Source organism: Mobula hypostoma, chromosome 27 (assembly GCF_963921235.1).
Source record: "Mobula hypostoma chromosome 27, sMobHyp1.1, whole genome shotgun sequence".
Classification (NCBI taxonomy): domain Eukaryota; kingdom Metazoa; phylum Chordata; class Chondrichthyes; order Myliobatiformes; family Myliobatidae; genus Mobula; species Mobula hypostoma.
Genome location: NC_086123.1, coordinates 17,805,216 through 17,826,097, shown reverse-complemented (window position 1 = coordinate 17,826,097; position 20,882 = coordinate 17,805,216). Strand labels below are relative to the sequence as shown.

At 40.2% G+C, this 20,882-nt stretch overlaps 2 protein-coding genes across 3 annotated transcripts in view; one reads left to right on the top strand and one right to left on the bottom strand.

Moving 5' to 3' along the window:
- Positions 1-6,297, top strand: part of LOC134338457 (huntingtin-interacting protein 1-related protein-like) — a 138,183-nt gene extending 131,886 nt beyond the window's left edge. For both annotated transcript variants that reach the window (XM_063034276.1, XM_063034277.1), the window contains exons 28-32: positions 87-192; positions 915-1,038; positions 1,140-1,201; positions 1,760-1,954; positions 4,432-6,297. In XM_063034276.1, the coding sequence (XP_062890346.1) occupies positions 87-192; positions 915-1,038; positions 1,140-1,201; positions 1,760-1,954; positions 4,432-4,482 (538 nt within the window). In that variant the 3' untranslated portion in view covers positions 4,483-6,297. The remainder of the gene's footprint in view (positions 1-86; positions 193-914; positions 1,039-1,139; positions 1,202-1,759; positions 1,955-4,431) is intronic.
- Positions 6,298-12,725: 6,428 nt separating this feature from the next.
- Positions 12,726-20,882, bottom strand: part of vps37ba (VPS37B subunit of ESCRT-I a) — a 37,940-nt gene continuing 29,783 nt past the window's right edge. The window contains exons 3-4 of the mRNA XM_063034582.1: positions 18,366-18,448; positions 12,726-15,975 (exon numbers count right to left, since the gene is read on the bottom strand). Coding sequence (XP_062890652.1) covers positions 15,505-15,975; positions 18,366-18,448 — 554 coding nt within the window. The 3' untranslated portion in view covers positions 12,726-15,504. The remainder of the gene's footprint in view (positions 15,976-18,365; positions 18,449-20,882) is intronic.

The window sequence follows — 20,882 nt, the reverse complement described above, 5'->3', positions numbered from 1 at the left end:
GGCACGCAGAGGGCTGGTCCCAGGATCAAGGAGATGAAATGATCTATAAGGAATGTTTTTGTGGTTGTTTTTTTTTGGGAATCCAGAGATTCAGCTGACAAAGTTGTCCTCAAGACCGGGAAGTACGAGGAGTTGATTGTTTGCTCACACGAGGTTGGAGCCAGCACAGCGCAGCTTGTGGCTGCATCAAAGGTGAGGAGACTCGTAATAACAACAGCTTACCCACGCAAGAGAAAACAAGGGAAGGGAGTAGATGGAGAAGTCAATACAACTAAAAGAAGGAATAGGGAAACGGGGGCACTTCTTTTTTCCTTATTAGGGAAGAGAGAGAGCCTGTGTTATGTTGAATTATCAGGTGAACAAGTAGCTTTTGGGGTACTGCAAGTCTGTGTTGTTACCGATGCTTTGCTGCACGCTTGAGTGCTTGGTGGAAGGCGCCGATGCTTTTTTGCTGGTGGGGGTGGGTGGGGAGGTTCGTTGCCTTGCTGCTGCTTGTGGGGGTGGGAGGAGGGCTTTGCGGTTCTAATGTTTTACCTGTCATTCATTCTTTGGGGCACTCCTCTGTTTGCGTGGATGTCTGAAAAGAAGAAGAATTTCAGCATGTATATGGTATAATTTCTCTGACATTAAATGCACCCGTTGAAACCTATTGATCACCCCCTCATAGAAAACAAAGCAGCTTGAAGGGAACATCTGAAATACAATGATGGATCAGACAGATAGTGGTGACAGTGTATCCTGCTGAAGTGGATTTCATGTTGTCTATCTGCACTCCAAACACCACATCTTCTGACACTAGAACAGCTCCATTCCTATCCCTCTCCAAATCCTTGCTACACTCTGGCCTCCACTATTCCCGTTTAAAATGACCTCAGTGACGTTTACCCACTCAAATGGTGAACTTCTCCATTCAGGTGAAGGCAGACCGGAGCAGCAGAAACCTGTCCCGGTTGCAACAAGCCTCCAGGCACGTAAATGAGATGGCTGCTAATGTGGTCGCATCAACAAAATCTGGACAGGAACAGATTGAAGATAAAGGTAACCAGACCCCATGGGGTTTAGCAGAGTTTTGTCTGCAGTTTGATACTTGCATCGTTCATTTGTTTGAGTATTGAGATTACTGTTCCACCATTTTCCAGATACTATGGATTTTTCTGGAATGTCAAGGATTAAACTTAAAAAGCAGGAGATTGAAACACAGGTAAAGTTACTACTTTCAATAGTTGCCTATTAAAATAACTAAGTGTTATACTCATTTGAGAGACAGCACTTATGATGGAATAGTGATTTTTTTCCTTCAGCATAGTCATTGTATATTTAGTTCCAGTAAGCTCCATTGTGCTCCATTCTAAGAGACTTCCTACCTAGAGCTGTGCTATCGTGCAACACAAGGTTAGCTTTCTTTCTTGCATGGAGATGACTTGGGAGACAAAAGTCTAATACTCTCAAATTAAGAGCTGATTTTATGGACTTGTACAAAGTTCTTGAAGGCAAATTTGAAAGGATGATTCTATGGTTTGAAAGCCTGCAACAGGGAAGTAAGTTTTAAAGGCTATTCACAATTTAAGGCATGCGTGCGCGCACACACACACTCTCACTCTCACGTGAATCTATGAAATCTTCTACTTGAACTGTGGAAGCTCTGTCCCTTCTACTTTCAAGGCATATTTCTCAAAAAAAAATTTAAGGGGATCAACAGATACAGGGCTGGTGATGGAGTATGAAGCCTGATTTCTTGTATATCAACTGCTTTGTGTAGGTGAAAGTTTTGGAGCTGGAAAATAAACTGGAGCAGGAGAGGATGAAGCTTGGAGATCTCCGGAAGAAACATTATGAGCTGGGAGGAACACACGATGAACTATTAGAAGACGAGAAGCTACCTCCAAAACCTGGAATTTCAAAGAAACCGCCAGTGTCCCAAAAACCAACCATCCCACCCAAGAAAGATCCCCAGGCAAGTCTAATCTCGTCCAATCTGTACTGCAACTGGTAATCGAGGCCAGTGTTTTAGTAGCATCCGCTCTAGACTTTGAGGCAAGTGATACCGAGTTCAAATCCGGCTGGCTGCTTGCATACTTTCCATCAGTGCTGGGTTGAGCACCAAGCTAGCAACTTAGCCTTGTTTAAAATGCTAAGGAAATGGCAAAAGTTTGCCACCTGATGTGCCACAAGGTGCAGAGAGAACAACAAACTGGTATTTGATAACATACATGAGTGACCAATGGAGTCCAAGGATCTAAACCAGGGATTCTCTACCTTCTTTTATGGCATGGAGCCTTACTATTAACTGAGGGGGCTGTAGACCCCAGGTTGGGAACTCCTGATCTAGACCAAGAATTAAGTTGTTAACCTAGCTTCTTTAGGATGTGCATGACTCTGGCAAGAATTTGTGTTTTAAACACTTAGAACCATAGAACATTACAGCACAGAAACAGGCCTTTTGGCCCTTCTTGGCTGTGCCGAACCATTTTTCTGCCTAGTCCCACTGACCTGCACCTGGACCATATCCCTCCATACACCTCTTATCCATATACCTGTCCAAGTTTTTCTTAATTTACCACTTCATCTGGCAGCTTATTCCACACTCCCTCCACTCTGTGTGAAGAACCCGCCCCCCCATGTTCTCTTTAAACTTGTCCCCCTTCACCTATGTCCTTACTTCCATTGACTCCATGCCAGTTTCTTTAGTAAATACAGATGCAAAAAAACCATTTAAGATCTCTCCTGTTTCTTCTGGTTCCATACATAGTCAACCACTCTGATCTTCAAGAGGACCAATTTTATCCCTTACTATCCTTTTGCTCTTAATATACCTGTAGAAGCTCTTTGGATTATCCTTCACCTTGACTGCCAAAGCAACCTCATGTTTTCTTTTAGCCCTCCTGATTTCTTTCTTAAGTTTTTTTTGCACTTTTTATACTCAAGCACTTCATTTGCTCCCCGTTTCCTATACATGTCACACATCTCTCTTTTCTTCTTTATCAGAGTTCCAATATCCCTTGAGAACCAAGGTTCCTTATCCTTATTCACTTTGCCTTTAATCCTGACAGGTACATACAAACTCTGCACTCTCAAAATTTCTCCTTTGAAGCCCTCCCACTTACCGATCACATCCATACCAGAGAACAACCTGTCCCAATCCACGCTTTTTAGATCCTTTCTCATTTCTTCAAATTTGGCCTTTTCCCAGTTTAGAACCTCAACCCAAGGACCAGATCTATCTCTATCCATGATCAAGTTGAAACTAATGGTGTTTTGATCACTGGAACCAAAGTGTTCTCCTACACACACTTCCATCACCTATCCTAACTCGTTTCCGAATAGGAGACCTAATATTGCATCCTCTCCAGTTGGTACCTCTATATATTGATTTAGAAAACTTTCCTGAACACATTTTACAAACTGTAACCTATCTAGACAACTTTCCTGAACACATTTTACAAACTCTAACCTATCTAGACCTTTAACAGCATGGGAATCCCAATCAATATGTGGAAAATTAAAATTCCCTACTATCACAACTTTGTTCCCTGCAGCTGTTTGCTATCTCTCTGCAGATTTGCTGCTCCAATTCTTGCTGACTATTGGATGGTCTATAGTACAACTCCATTAATGTGGTCTTACCTTTCCTGTTTCTCAGCTCCACCCATATGGCCTCGGTAGACAAGCCCTTTAATCTGTCCTCCCTGAGCACTGCTGTAACATTTTCCCTGACTAGCAATGCCACCCCCCCCCCACCCTTCATTCCTCTGCCTCTATCATGTCTGAATCATCGGAACCCTGAAACATTAAGCTGCCAGTCCTGCCCTTCCTATAGCCAAGTTTCACTAACGGCTATAATGTTGTAATTCCATGTGTTAATCCACGCCCTCAACTCATCAGCCTTCCCCACAATACTCCTAGCATTGAAATAGACACACTTCAGAAGATTATTACCACCGCACACAACCCTTCTATTTGTGACTTTGCATGAACTTTTAACATCATTTATTTTCACCCCCACTCCACTATCTGCTCTGGCACTCTGGTTCCCACCCCCCCTGCAAATCTAGTTTAAACCCTCCCCAGAATCAGAATTTATCACTGCCATACGTCATGAAATTTGGTAACTTAGCAGCGATACATGATAAATATAGAAATAAATGGATTGCAGTAAGTGCATATTTATATTAAAAAATGCAAAAACAGAAATGATAAAAAAGTGAAGTAGTGTTCATCGGTTCAATGCCCATTTAGAAATCAGATGGCAGAGAAGAAGCTGTTCCAGAATCACTGAATGTGCGAGAAGAGGGCATGTCCTGGGTGATCTATTTGCTAATAATGTAGAATAAAATGGAAGGCAGTTTTTAAAATTGTAAAAAAAATCTGCATCCCTTGTATTTAAAGCTTAATATGGGTTACTTCTGACTTTAACTATTCAATATTTTGCAGTTAAATGTATCTGAACCGAACTACGTTTCTCATTTACGGAACTCTCAATAAACCTGGTGGCTGCAGTTTGCTGGACCAGAGAACAAGTCGCTCTGCATTCTTTACAAGTCAAGCCCATCAGATGGCAGTGCTACATTCCATAAACTTGCTCACTTTACTCTTTCGATGTGCCCCCTATGAATTAATGAAAAGCAGAATTGTAGGAGCTAAGTTCATACATTAATATGCATGTTTTCAAATTGGTCATGCAAGATGAAATGGGGGATCAGTGGTTGAAATAACCATTCATTTTAACCTTTTGCAATCAGTCCTTTAAGAATCAGACTTTTTTTTTGTTAGGAAGATTAATTAGGTGCACTGTATATTTCCTACTGGGCTAAAATATTTGTTTAGTTGTTGGCAAGCACCAGCAACCTTAAGTAAAGATTAAGTAGCTTCAAAAGCTTTGTACATAATTTTAACTCAGTTTCTGGGAAATCTAAAGTATTTTATATGTATGTGGAAATTTTAACAGGTGTGCTGTATTTATTAGCAATAGAAAGTTTTGCCCTATGAACATTGTCTTCAGTTGTATTCAATTTTGAGAACTGAATTTTAATGTAAAATTTGAAATAAACTGAGTAAATGTATTGTTTTTGTACATCAGATGTAACCAAAGATTCAAACAGTCAAAGAAATCTTGTATCCATAAGAATGTATTACTGTTACATACATTTAAATTTAAGATTTATTTTGATTTTTGAACTTTAAACTTCAATAACTAACTTATGCCTCCCACCTGCCCTCCTGCCTGTGAAGTAAATTAAGTATAGGTCAATTTTGAGAGTAGGTAAATAAACCAATTCAACTTTCCATTTGCCTCAAGGGGTCTTGCTATTTTCTCCCTCACATAATGGAAAGAGTTGGGGCTAGAGCTTTAGATTTGCACGTGACTCAGAAATAAACAATGGTTCTAAATATTTGACTTATTTCGCTCAAGTTGCACTGAATGCCCCCAAACCTTGGGTGGACAGAAAAACAATGGGGGGGGGGGGAAGAGAAAAGAGAAAAAAAGCACTATTCAGATGAAGGAATTGTTCTCTCCCAGTTTCTGTGGAGTTGTAGAACTTGTTTTTGATTGCACTATCTTTTACTTTAGCTAAGGCTTCTCCACTGCTATATTTGATAGGACTCTCAACCATATCTATTTCCTGTATTTTTCCTCAACCCTTTTCAGCTAGAGCGAATAGTATTCCCTTCTTCTCTCCATTTGTCCCTTCTCACTGCTCAATCCTACTATTAATTTTGTCCACTGTGGCTACTGGCCAAGCAGAGGAGGTCCAGCATTTTCTGTTGCTCACACTAATATTTATACATCTCCTTGGCCTCATCTATTGTGGCTCTTGTTATCCAAATAATTTTCAAATTAATCCTTGTTCACACTTATCCGAAAAACCACCAAGATTTAAGCATCTCAAAGTCTGCCGCCTTGACTATGTCATTGCAAAAGCAGGCAAAGGCCATCATACCTTAATGAACCACGCACTAAATATCTGGTTCCCACCTTGACCCATTAACTTGAAATCTACTCAACCGAGCTTCTGGTGCTCTATCACAAGTTGAAGGGCCTGGAGCTCTTGCAGCTCCGAAAAGGTGTTAAAATTGCATATTTATCAACTTACTATTATTCTATCAAGTTGATGTTCTTTCCAGCTCTAGGTATGGTTGGAATATATTGCAGAAGACCAATGAAGAAAAAAAAAAATTAAAGGTTACACAGCCCTACCAATCATGAAGGAGTTGCTGGACAATGGCAAATATACAAGTTTGAAACTGGATTCACACAACCACAGCAAACACATACTCTGTGTGCACTATATTCTAATCCTAATCAAATAATAAACTAATTTTAAAGAATATAAGTATTTCTAAACCTAAAATGATGTTTCTCTGACCAGTACTTTAAGCTGTCTTAAATATCTTATCCTGCTCCTTCATAGGATTAGTTCAGGAAGACTTCTGGCAGTCATCCAGCCAAAAATCACCAGGGTAAATTTTCAATACAAAACAGAATTTTTTTTTTTTTTTAGCAAAAAACATCTTTCTTTTATATGTAAAGTGCAATATTGCTGTTGCATATAGTTCCAATACAGATCTCTAAATAATTGCCAGAATAAGGAATGAGTGTCTAGGCTTGAGCAACACACACAAAACACTGGAGGAACTCAGCAAGTCCATCTATGGAGAGGAATAAACAGTCGACATCTATGCTGAGATGCTACATCAGGATGGGGAAGAGCCAAAATAAGGTCACAAACAAGAGAAAATCTGCAGATGCTGGAAATCTGAGCAACTCACACACACACACACACAAAATGCTGGCGGAACTCAGCAGACCAGGCATCATCTATGGAAAAATAAAGTCCTACCAAAGGGTTTCCGCCCGAAACGTCAGCTGTACTTTTTTCCGATAGATGCTGCCAGGCCGGGCGAGTTCCTCTAGCATTTTGTGTGTGTTGCCAAAATAAGGTGGTGGGGGTATGGGTCAAAACAAGAAGATATATGAAGCCAGGTGGGTGGAGAAAAGGGGGGGGGGAATGAAATAAAATGGGAAGTGACACGGGAAACTGTGATGGACAGGAGCTACAGGGAGGTAGTCACCCTCAGATACCTGGGTGACTGCCAGGAGAGGGGAAGGAAATGGACAGCCAATGAAGAGTACTCCTGTGCCTGTTCCCCTCAATAATAAACATACCGCTTCGGATACCGTTGAGGGGACGTCCTACGAAGGGGGGGGGAGCCGCAGTAACCAGATCTCTGGCACTGTGGCTCAATAGGAAAGGTGGCTTGGTGGGGTGGGGGGTGGGGGGGGGGAAGAAGAGAAGTGATAGGGGATTCCATAGTTAGAGGAGTAGACATGAGATTCTGTGGACATGATAAAGACACCCGAAAGGTATGTTGCTTCTCGGGTGCCAAGGATGTTTTGGATCGGGTCCAAGGCATTCTAAACAGAGAGGCTGAGCAGCCAGAAGTCTTGGCACATATTGGTACCAATGACATACAATAGGTTGGAAAAGTGAGGAGGTCCTGAAGAAAGAACTTAAGGAGCTAGGTAGAAAGTTGAAAAGCAGGACCTCCTCGGTAGCAATTTCTGGATTGCTGCCTGCGCCATGCAACATTGAGGCTAAGAATAGGATGATCTGGCAGATAAGTGTGTGGCTGAGGAATTGGTGCAGGGGTCAGGGTTTCAGATTGGGATCTCTTCTGGGGAAAGTATGACATACTAAAGGGATGGGTTTCACTTGAACCCAATTTGGACCAGTATCTTTGCAGGCAGGTTGGTTAGAACCGTTTGAGAGGGATGAGAAACTGAGTGATAGAATTGAGAATGGGGCAGTTGGTATACAAGCAGAGTCAAGTGTGTGGGGAGACTGCTAGCAAGGAGAGGCAGACGATAGGGCAAAAGTGCAGTTAGTGGGATGAATTGCAGTGTAGCAGGGGGACAGGATCAAAAAGGATGACAAATACAGGACTTTGTTGTATATGAATGCACGCAATATATGGAATAAGGTAGTTGATCATTTAGTGCAGCTGGAGATTGAAAGAAATGATGTCGTGGGCATCACTGAGTTATGGCTGAAAGAAGTTTATAGTTGGATGTTTAATATCCAAGGATAAACATTGTATTGAAAGGACAGGCAGGAAGGCAGAGGGGGTGGGGTGGCTCTGCTGGTAAAAAAAAATACTTAAATCAAGGAGATGACATAGGCGTAGAAAACGTAGAATCCTTGTGGGTAGAGTTCCTGAAATGTAAAGGTCAAAATACACTAATGGGAGTTATGTACAGGCCTCCGAACAGTGGCCAGGATGTGGGCTACAAATTACAATGGCAGATAAAAAGGGCAATGTTATGACAGTCAGTGGGGGGAGCTTCAATATGTAAGTAGATTGTGAAAAATCAGGCTGGTGCTGACCTCAAGAGAGAATGGGTAGAATGCCTACAAGATGGCTTTCTGGAGCAGACTGGTTGAGCCCACTAAGTGAAAGCACAATTCTGGACTGGGTGCTGTGTAATGAACTGGATTTAATTAGGAAGCTCAAGGTAAATGAACCCCTTGGAGGTCATGATCATATGATAGAATTCACCCTGAAATTTGAAAGGTAGAAGTCAAGTCAAATGTATCTGTATTATAATGGAGTAAAAGGGAATTAGAGACATGAGAAAGGAGATGACCAAAGTTGATTGGAAAGGGATACTGGCAGGGATGAAGGCAGAGCAGCAATGAATGGAGTTTCTGGGAGCAATTCGGAAGGTGCAGGATAGATATATCTCAAAGGTGAGGTATTCTAAAGGGAAGGATGACACAACTGGCTGACAAGGGAAGTCAAAGCGAATATAAAAGCAAAGGAGAGGGCATATAATACAGCAAAAATTAGTAGGAAGTTAGAGAATTGGGAAGCTTTTAAAAAAAACCAACAGAATGCAACTAAAAAAGTCATAAGGAGTGAAAAGATGAAATATGATAGTAGACTAGCCAATAATATCAAAGAGGATACTAAGTTTTTCTAACTTTTAATGAGTATAGGAGAGGAGAGAGTGGATAGACCACTGCAAAATGACATTGGAGAGGAAGTAATGGGGAACAAGGAAATGGAGGATGAATTGAATAATATTTTTCATCAGTCTTCGCTTTGGAAGACACTAGCAGTATGACAGAAGCTTCAGAGAGTCAGGGGGCAGAAGTGAATGCAGTTGCTGTTACAAGGGAGAAGGTGCTTGAGAAACTGTAAGTTCTGAAGGTAGATAAGTCACCTGGACCAAATGACTACAGACCAGGGTTCTGAAAGAGGTAGCTGAAGAGATTGTGGAGGCATTAGGAATGATTTTTCAAGAATCACTAGATCCTTGCATGGTTCTGGAGGATTGGAAAATTGCAAGTGTCACTACACTCTTCAAGAATTAAGGGAGGAGAAGAAAGGAAATTATAGGCCAGTTAGCTTAACCTTAGTGGCTGGGAAGATACTGGAATCGATTGTTAAAGATGGTTTCAGGCACTTGGAGCCACACGATAAAATAGCCAAAGTCAGTTTGTTTTCCTTAAGGGAAGATCTTGCCTGATAAATGTGTTAGAAATCTTTGAGGAAATAATAAGCAGGATAGACAGAGAATTAGTGGATGTTGCGAACCTGGATCTTCAGAAGGCCTTTGACAAGGTGCCACACACGAGGCTGTTTAACAAGGTACAAGCCCGTGGTATTACAGGAAAGATACTAGCATAGTTAGAGCATTGGCTGATTAGCAGAAGGCAAAGAGTGGCCTTTTCTTTTTGGCTGCTGGCAACTAGTGGTGTTCCACAGGGACTGGTGTTGAGCCCACTTCTTTTAAAATTGTATGTCAATGATTTGGATGATGTGACTGACGGCTTTGTGACCAAGTTTGCAGCCGATATGAAGAAAGGTGGAGGGACAGGGAGCCTTGATGAAGAAAGAAGGCTGCAGGAGGATTTACCCCAGGGCTTCCCAACCTGACATCCATGGACCCCTCAGTTAATGGTAGGAGTCCATAACATAAAAAACATTGGGAATCCTTGATTTAGACAGATTGGAATGGGCAAATAAGTGCCAGATGGAATACAAGTGTATGATCGTGCACTTATGGTAGAAGGAATAAAAGTGTAAACTAATTTCTAATCGGCAAAAAATTCAAAAATCTGCAGAGCAAAGGCACTTGGGAGTCTCTTGTAGGATTCCCTAAAGGTTAATTTGCAGGTTGAGTCGGTGGTGAGGAAGGTAAATGTGATGTTAGCATTCATTTTGAGAGGACTAGAATATTAACTCAAGGATGTAACGTAGAGGCTTTACAAGGCATTGGTGAGGCCTCAAGAGTATTGAGAGCAGTTTTGGGCCCCTTATCTAAGAAAGGATATGCTGACATAGGAGAGGGTTCAAATGATTCTGGGAAAGAACGGCTCATCGCATGAGGAGTGTTTGACCTGTACCTGTACTCACTGGAATTTAGAAGATGGGGGGGGGGGGGGAGGGTAAGTTCCTCATTGGAGCTGCTTGAACGTTGAAAGGCCAAGATAGAGTGGATGCGGAGAGGAAGTTCCCCGTTGTGGGAGAGTCTGGGACCAGAGGGCGCAACCTCAGAATAGAGGGACGTCCATATAGAACGGAAATGAGGAGGTATTTCTTTAGCCTGAGGGTGGCGAATCTGTGGAATTTGTTACCCTTGGCAGTTGTGGAGACCAGGTCATTGGGTGTATTTAAAGCAGAGGTTGGTAGATTCTTAAAAAGTCCCGGCATGAAAGGGTATGGGAAGAAAGGCAGGAAATGGGGTTGAGGGGGAAATGGATCAGCCATGATGAAATGGCAGGGAAGACTCAATGGGCCGAATGGCCCAAATACGTTCCTGTGTCTTATGGCTGGAGAAGAAGGAATTTGAGAAAGGGAAGTAAGAGGGGCATGAAGGGGATGGGATAGGCAGGTGAGGAGAAGAGGCAAGAACCCAGAGTGGGGAATTGAAGAAAAGTGAAAAATTAACGGAAGCTGGAGAAACTGACGTTCACGTTATCAGTTTGGTGACTACCTGGACAGAATACGAGTTGTTGTTTCTTCAGCTTGAGAGTGGCCTCATTGTGGCTGAAGAGGCGATCACGGACTGACATTTCAGAATGGAAATGGGAACAGGAATTAATCCTAGCATTAAACTACTAGAGCCAATAGCCACTCCTAAATGCACCCAATTCCAGATCTGTTAACAGTGAACACAAATCTTTCAGAATCTGTATATTGCCTATATTTCATCAGCTGGAATTATTGAGTACAGGTTCCCCATGAAATTAGAACAGAAAAAAAAATTCTATTACTGGCACAACATTATAAAAAGAATGCATTTTCTGAAGCAGACACTTGCATTCCTGGCAAACAGTTATAATGGCTCCACAATAATTAAAGCTACATTTTCTCCATTTTTGTAATTGTTGTATAACAGCATTATAAATAATCTGAAACTCATTAGCCATACGAAAAGTGGGTAATACTTACAGCTAATTGGGTGTAGTGCAATGTTCAAATGCAGTCCTGCGAGCTTGCCATCCCTGGCAAGTAGAAAGAATTAGAATTGGCCTTACTGCCCTGATTATTGCTGGGTGAAGACCCAATCAACCACGTCAACCTATCTGTTTCCAACAGGAATTACATAAAGATCTACAGGATTTACATTTTTACTCCCCTTTTATGTCTAGCTCAGGTGCAACAACCGTATTTAATCCCGAGTGTTCAAACACTGAATTTGCTGTTTGTTTATCTCATTTTCCCCATTTCCTGCAAGTGTTGCCTCCTCCCACTAGTCTCATTCAGGACACAATCCAGTCGACTTCCCTCATCTTCAACATTGAGATAATCCTGGTTCCTCAGAATATTCTAACATTACTTGCCTCAATAATATTAATCTCAAAGGCAGCATGACCATGCAGACACATGAAATTTAATCCTTTCCTCTTTGCAATATTAACCACTAAGGCAGGGCTTCCTAACTGTTTGTTCTGCCAAGGATCCCTACCATTAATCGAAGGATCCATGAACCCTAGGCTGGGAACCCCTGCTCTAAAGTAACTCAATAACATGGATTATAGAAGTACTTTTAGTTCCCATTTAATTTCTACCCGTCATTCTTCTGCATCTTTTTTCTTGCACTGCTCCCACATTGCAGCTTAAGAAACCTTATCATCCACCACTAGCCTCCTCACCTCATACCCTTAACTTTTGGACATTAAACATTTGATAGATAAAATCCACCCTAAAAAGACCATTTAAAAAATCTCCACCTCATTTAGTAACATTAGGTGATAAAAATCAACCAACCACCTTCCATAAAACCCGAATCAGGATCAAATTATGCTGTTACATTGGTACCATACAAATAAACGTTGTTGAAATCAATCCCGCAGTGTTGGAGGAAGTGGTTTGGTGCTGGTAGCGAAAGTGAAGCAGAGAACACAAACCTTAAATTATATATCTGAAATATAACTTTGTAAAAGGTTTACAACTTCCATTAAACTTCACAGACAAGATATTCTTTATGAATTTTGGGAAGGGGCATCAGTATTTTAATGGTAATGAACTATGGGCAATTTCATACCACCCAAGTTGTAAGTTACAGCCTTCGTGTAACCCAGTATGATTAATCTCTTGCGTCAACCACAATTGTAATGAAAATGTCAACATTCTAATTATAATTATAACATTCTAATTATAACTATGATCAAGCAATAAAAGATCCAAGCATCTTAGGTTCTAAAGACAACAGTACTTTGTACAAAGGACATGCAACCTTTTTTTAATAACTTTCAATTAAAACAATTTGTAGTGATTCTGTAGTCAATGTATAGAACTTAAAATAGTTGTTTTTTAAAAAAAACATCAAGTTGACATTAACATTTACATCAAAAGATAGATAAATATACAATGAAAATTATTGCTACAACATTCTACCTCGTGATTCGTGCAACTACCCAATACACAGCTTGAAATCAGAATTTTTACTTTTAACCCTTCACTGCATAATTGTGAAGACTTTGAAAGGAAAATCTTCTTTCTCATTTTCACTTGAAGATTCAATTCACATAAACACTAGTATGTTCCAAGCTTACTGGAAAGATATTTTGCCTAAAAACTGGATTATACAAAGACTTATCAGCAGGTAAATGTTAAACAAGATGGAAATCAATAAATTCAATATACTGTATATAAAAATTCAAAAAATATACACACACATGATTATTCAATATATAAAAAGTTTTCAAAGAGTTATAGGTCAGAATTAATATTAAGTTTCATTGGGAATGGGAATGTGTTATTTCTAAATTTTCTTTCCTGCACTTTATTTTTACAAATATAGAAAGGATTTAAAAAATCCTGATTATGATAAGCGTAGAATCTAAGAGTCTGTCTCCCAAAGAAAATGCAAGAACCAGGTGATACTCAACTTTTACCAGAGAACTACTCAAAAGCAACTTTAATTACCTGGAATGAGCAAGTCAAATTCTGATTCACACAGTAATGAGCCAATCTTTCATAATGCATAAGTGAAAGCAAAGACAGCAAAATAGATAATGTACAATGCATTTTATTAATAGAACTGATTAAAATGAGGTAATTTTTTAGCTCACCACTACATTAGTAACAGCAGTCATGAACTATAAAACTTTACAAATGTACTGTCAAACATTTTAGTTAAAACATGTGAAACTGGAGTGAGGATTTTTCCCTGCGGTATTAAAGAAGTTGTTTTAATTTACTGATGAATGAGGAGCTGCAGTAGAGACAATCTTGAGGCCTTTCAAGGCAACTTAATTTAAAAAAGTCATCCTACAAAAAGTGTACTCAAAAGCAAATCCAACTGTAGTGTTTGAAATGTTGCTACAATCAATTTACCATAGTCTTGAATGAGGCAAAGAATTTGTGTAATTTCAAGAAACCATTGAAGATAAAGTTTTAGTCTCCCTCATTCGCAGTAATGCATTTTTGAACATGTTATATTGCCACCAACTAATCTGCTTCTTTTTAATATTGATTAGTTTTATTAATCTAACTTTGATTAACATATAGTTTAGATCAACAAAATACTTTCATTAACTGCAACACTGCATCCCTTGGAACATAAACATGAAAATCTATGGTGCTACCTCTTGAGTACCACAAATAACATTTCCAACAGTCCCTCAATGAATATTACTAAGGCACATAACATACAGCCACATATGACACTTCTTGAGCTTGCAAATAAATAAGGTAGTCCATCTGTTTAAAGCCCTAAATAGAACTGTTTCAGAATGTAGATACAAAGGATAGAAATATGTAACACAGCTTAACACTAAAAAAAGGTTTTTTTCCTCTTATTACACATTAGAAAAGCTATCTAACGCTTCATTTTTAAAACTGTTCTGCTTCACAATTTTAAAGTATGTTTCATTGTACCTGTTCACCAAATGAAATTCAGTTTGTTTTGACATAATTTCCCCTCAACCAATGTAGTTGAGCAGTTTCCAGTAGGTTTGCAACCCAGCAGTAATTCCTTGTTTTACAAACATTAGATTGACAACTTTTTTGCTATAACATTGTTAACTCTTTTGGATATGAATCTTCAATATGAAATGTTGTTATAAGAAAAATCTGTCACACTCCCCACACAGGAAGACACTGTACTGAAACACTTAAAATGCATTTCATACAGTTTTTTTCCATTTATGAAATGTCACAACACTTTCAAAGAACACATCCCTGTTGCAAATCCAGGAATCATTGTCTTCTAGGGTAGGGAGCATCAAAAACAGCTAAATTGGTGCCTAGTTTTGACAAAAATCATAAGACTATTTTTCTACCAGAAGTATTAAAGCTAAATATCAAATGTCAAAGTAAGTTTATTTTTAGTCATTAGAATGGTTTAGTTTAAGTGGTGCGTATGTAAACAAACATTCAAAGCTAATAATTTGAGAGCTTAGTGACAGTTAAACAGGATTCAATAAATCTGTAATGTTAGCATTGACATAAATGAAAGAAGGAAAAGATTATAAGCATACCCAATCACATAGGCACAAACCTCAGAGCCCTGAAACTCCAGTACAAATTACCTTTCTATAAAAACATCTATACACAATCTATGCCTATGGTCAATCACAGTATTTTTTTCCTAATTGAAACAGTAAATGCATTTCTAGAAACTGTGCTAATCGACTATCAGTAAATTATAATCTGTTTTTTTTTGTTGTATCAGCATTTGTATTTTTGTGGCAGTTGCTGCTGAAGAACTTCTAAAATGTCCCTGCAGAGAGTGCAATGGATTCCAGAAGTAAAAGGTTTAGAAATCATAGAAAGGCCCCATTATGTTTCGTCTTCCATCCAAATGCTTCACAAAATAGAATTCCAAGGCTGCCGTGTAATTTAAGAGATTCTCGTTGAAGTAGGTGCAAGGTTCTGATCTGCAGATCTCTTATTCTCCCTCGGAGAAATGCAGATCACACACACATCAGACATTGAACGCTGCAGAAGTATCTATGCACAGAAGGGTGCACTGGAACCCATTTTGCAGGATTACTGGAAAATAAAGCCTGGTTGAGGAGGATGTCCAGCTTTCTGAGTAGCAGGCAGAGGGCAGGGTGGCCTGTACTGTAGTGGAGAGACGAAATTCGGAGCAGTGTTCCCTGATCTTGGTGGGATGGGAGGATATGGAACAGGGTAAGGTGCTCCTGATGTTGCCCCCAGGGCTGCACTCGTAAAAGGAGTGGGAGAGGCTCCAACCTGAGGTGGCGGTGGAACCCTCCGAGGTACGACAGTGGGTGTGTTAGATTCTGCATTGTTGGAATTCCAGGTTGTCTGTGGTGGCTCAGGTTGCATTTGTGGCTGGGGTAACCGCGGCCAGGTTAACTTTGGTCCTTTTATGACCATTTCCTGCAGCTTCTCGATTTTTACACGCCGTTGATGTGCCAGTTTTCGCTTTGTTGGATACTGGTCTATAAACACATCCAAGGGTACTTCACCATCTAGAAAGTGTTCAGCCATGATCTACAACAAAATTGAGAGTAAAGCAATCAGTTGTTTGATCAATAAAGCAAAAAGGCATTTAGCGGTATTGTGAAATCCAAAATAGCACTTGATCAGACAGTACATGTGGGCAGAAGCAGGATCAACAGCTTTCACTGGATCTGGGAAAATGTTAGAAAAGTAACTTTTTTAACTAAAGCAACACACACAAAATGCTGGAGGAACTCAGGAGGTCAGGCAGCATCTATAGAAATAAATAAACAGCCGATGTTTTGGTCAAGACCCTTCTCTGGGACGGGGGGAGGGTGGTGGGGGGTGGAAGACATCAGAATAAAAATGTGGAGGGAGGGGAAGGAGAATAGCTAGATGATAGATGAAGCCAGGTGAGTGAGAAAGGGCTCGAGAAGAGGGAATCTGAAAGGAGAGTGGGTCACAGGAGAAAGGGAAGGAGAAGGGGCACCGGGGAGGTGATAGGCAAGTGATAAGAGGTAAAGAGACTAGAGAAGAGGAGAGGGGAGGGGGAGGGAAATATAGTGAAAAGAGAAATCGAAGTTCATGCCATCAGGTTGGAGACTACCCAGACGGAATACAAGGTGTTGCTCCTCCACCCTGAGGATCAACACCTTATTTTTTTTTAAACAAATGTGCTGATGAGGGGTGTGGAGGTTGGTGTTGAGGTAGGAGGAATAAAAAGTCAGGTCTGGATAGGGCAGCTGTGATCAAGTTGACAATGAAAATGCAGACAAGCTGGGTTGGATGAAGGCGCAAAGGGAATAGCAGGAATGATTGTTGACAATTGCTGAATTCAGTCTCAAGTATGTAAGGTATTTTGCAAATTGTGCCCTTGAGCTTAACCAGAAAGGGAGACGAGGAGGTCCAGAGGTAAGATGAAGAGTGGAGCAGCTCCACAGCAACACACAGATTAGACAAAGGCAAGTTACAAAATGATCACACGGTTAGTGGTTGATGACCCAGTAGGGTCCTATTTAATAAACAAATACAGAATACCAGATTGAAATTAGAATAAGGAATTTACTTATCACCTGAAGGTAACATTTGGTGTTCAACACAGAGCGAGACAGGTGAAGGATAAGTATAGCAACTCCTGCACTTGATAGGGATCACGGACAGTGAGGGGTGAAAGAGAAATAGAAAGGAGAGATAAAAGAGGGATGATGCTCATGTATACAATCTGCTACATACAGAAACAGGTGAAATGAATAACAAACACATCTTTATTCTGCTTTTGGAACAGAAGCAAAAGAAAAGGAATGAATGCTTTTGAGTTATCAGTGTGGAAGGGGAAGTCCTTTAAAGAGGAATATGGGGAAAAACTTAGAAGCACTGGCATTGCCAGAACAGATTCCACTAAGACAAAAAAAGAGTTATTATGGAGAGCAGGCTTGGAAGTGTAGTAAAATTAGCTTTGAGCTGTACTGGATACTATTTTAAAGCTCACCCTCAAAAAGACTGAGAAATTGTGCAACACAGGAGGACAATAAGTGATGGATCACATGAAGGTGTGAAAAGGCCGGAAAATTATTAAATATTTCAGTTCATAACACAAGCTTGAAAAGGCACATTATACACTCAAAATGGTATTGAATAAAAGGGACCTACAAGAATGGGGATGATTGGACTGGACAACAAAGGAGACAACAGTTTGTTGTCTTTTGCACACTGGTTGAATGCCAAGTTGGTGCAGCGTTTCATTGACTCTATTATCTTTATAATTCTACTGTGGATTCATTGAGTATGCCTGCAGGAAAATAAATCTCAGGGTTTTATATGGTGATGCACATACACTTTGATAATAAATTTACTTTGAAAATAGAATGAATAGCAGCTGAAAGATAGAAAGTAGCAAATGGTGATAGATGAGGGTGGGAAGAGATTGGATAAAAGGGATGGAAAAGAAATAGAAGTTTTAAAAAAAATGTGGGGCAGTTTTCCACATCCAAAAGAAAGTCTCCTGCCCTTATGATTACTTAGTGTTTCTCAGTCATTATCATGGAATTACTAAGATCACTTGTGCTGGTTTACAGTAGACATTGTCTCCTTCAGTCAGAATGATCTCAGAGCACAAGAGGGAATGAGAACTGAAATGAGAGGGGACTGGGGGGGGTGGGGGTTGTAATTTAAAAGCGTCATACTTGCATGCATTATGAAATTTGCAAAATGAACCATCAAAAGTTCATTTGACACTGGGGAGCAGTTTAACTAATTATAGTTTTATGCAACTGCCAATCTCACCCAAAACTCTTTTCCTCTCCCCTCTGTCACAAGATCACCAAACAACTGTGCTTAGTCAGCTCAGATGACAGAATAATTTAAGGTATCAGTGATGCTCTATCATAACTGCTTGTTCACTGAACAAACAATTTGCATAAACTGAAGCATGAAACATTTACCTCAGTTTCCTCTTCAATTTTTGCTCCTTCTGTCTGTAGGAGTGCAAGTAGTGTGTCTAGGGAAGCACTACTGGACTGGCTTTCTGCAAAGAGGAAGGCAAAAAAAACCTGTTTCAACGTCAATCATTTTTCACCCAAAAATGTACATTGTTGATTTCCAAATTTTAAAAACCGATCAAATCTTGTTAATTTAAATTGACCTGGGAGAGCTACATCAGATGCTGCAGCATGAATGTTGTTATGAGTTTACAGCTCAGTACTCATCTATTCAGCCTGTTGTATCTCTGCTCATATAATGTTGGAACAAAATGTCAATGCCCATTTCCATAGTTCTGTCTGCTTATTTACATTTTCTCCATAAAGACAATGTATTCTTCTTCGATATTACCTGCGTCAGAGCATTCAAGGCAATGACCACTGCTCACCTTCAGTGGCATTTCAGTACATTGTATTGTTCAGAAGCTGAGACAAAGGGGAAACTTTGGATAACATTTCATAATGGAAACCTGCTTGGATGAAAAAAAGTGGAAAAAAAATTACCTTGAGTTCAGATTATTTGGACTATCTTTTACCGAGGAAAAACTTTTTTTTTAAATAAAAGGTGCCTGATCTCAGCAGCTATCCCTATTGAATTTTAAATGTTTTGTAATGATCTCAACAAATCACACATAAAATAGTCTAAAACTTCCAGAATTACATTTTTGAAATGCCAGCTTCAACAACTAGAAAAAAACTTTTTTCTTAAATGGGTGCCAGGACTTTTTACATTGCAAACAAATGACCTTGTATTGTAAGTTTCGCTTTGTTGATTACTCATTAGTTAAAATTCAAAGATTCAAAGTACATTTATTATCAAGGAATGTATAAATGATACAACCTTGAGATTTGTTTGCTCACAGGTAGCCACTAAGCAAGAAACCTTAAAGAACCCAATTAAAAAATAAAAATAAAAGACAATACCCAGTATGAAAAACCACAAATCATGCAAACAACAACATTCCAAACCAAAAACAGAGTCTACAGATCTGATCCCAAGTAGGCTCAAAGCCTCGCTTATTAGTTCATCATATTAGTGGGCATTGAGCACAACAGCTGGGGCAGTCTTGAGACACAGTCATGACAGGGAATGAGCAAAATCAGCTCTTGCTCTCGATCCCGACACCTGAGTCTATCTGGGTTGGCGTTTAAATTGACCAAAGTTGCAGTAAAAGGCTCTGGTGCCCTGGAGAGAGGACTGAACATCGTGGAGAGTGAGCGTAATTGACTCTTGCCTCTGATCTGGGCCAGCACTTATATTGTCTAAATAGCATATCGGACCTCGCACTAGGACCCAGGCACTACTGCAGCGAAAGGCTCCGGGACTAGACCACACCACCCAGCGACTTGCTCCGGGCCCAGATTTCGCCACCCACCTCGAAGCCACCCTCAAGCCCTTAAAATCAGCTCAGTGACCAGAGAGATCTGACCTCACATCAAATCTCCTCTGCCTGGTGCCCGACTTCTCTATTCGGTGCCCAGAGTGATTCAACCTCGCACCTGGGCCAGTTGTATGGGCATTGAACTCAACCTACAACACACATCTCAGCTCATCCCTCAAACTTGCTCCACCATTGCTCGCCCCTTCACTGTTTGCAGTGATAATTTAACACAATTTACCTCAGAAAAGGTATTTTTAGTGACGTTTTGACTACCAGCAAACTTTCGCACGCATTCCATAGCGCCACCTTAACCAGAAACCTGAGTCTAAACCTAAACATTGATTATATGGCAACAGGGCAACTTTCCTGCCATAATTTAGAAAGATTGATATTGAATTTTTAATTTCACACTTAAAAGTTTGTCAGTGAAGAACAGATTCCCACTGCCATTAATTCTGTTGGTTAAGTGGAAGAAAACATGTTCAAATATGCAACATTTCTACTGTTAATTATTGATTAGCACCACAGCTAATTAATACAAATCCAGCAGAGACACAGACTTAACAGTCTTACAAGATGTTTCCTGCTCCAAATTAAGGACTTCTAAATTCTAGCCAACAGAAATAAAACAAATTCAACCTCTAGCCCTCAAGTAGAATACATCTCTGTAATAAATGCAAAAGTGCATACATTCCTCACCCAATCAACTTCACTGTGGCTGCCTGTTCTGAAAAAGGCCAACAGCTTTCAGCTACTTCAATGAACACATAGAAACACAGAAAACAGGTGCAGGAGTAGGCCAGTCCTGATCTTAAGTGGACCTGCTCCTACCATTTGACTGACAGATGATGCTGCATGCCATCATACTCTGTGGCTGAATTAGGTGGGGTTCAGTGGCAGAGACTAACCTTGTGTAAAGCTCTCCCCATCACGGGTAAAGCTCTTCTGAGCACATCTACATGAAATGCTGTCGCAAGAAAGCAGAATCCTTCATCAGGGACCTCCACCATTCAGGATATGCTCTCTTCTTGCTGCTGCCATCAGGAAGGTGGTACAGGAGCCTCAGGACTCACTACCAGGTTCAGGAACTGTTGTTACC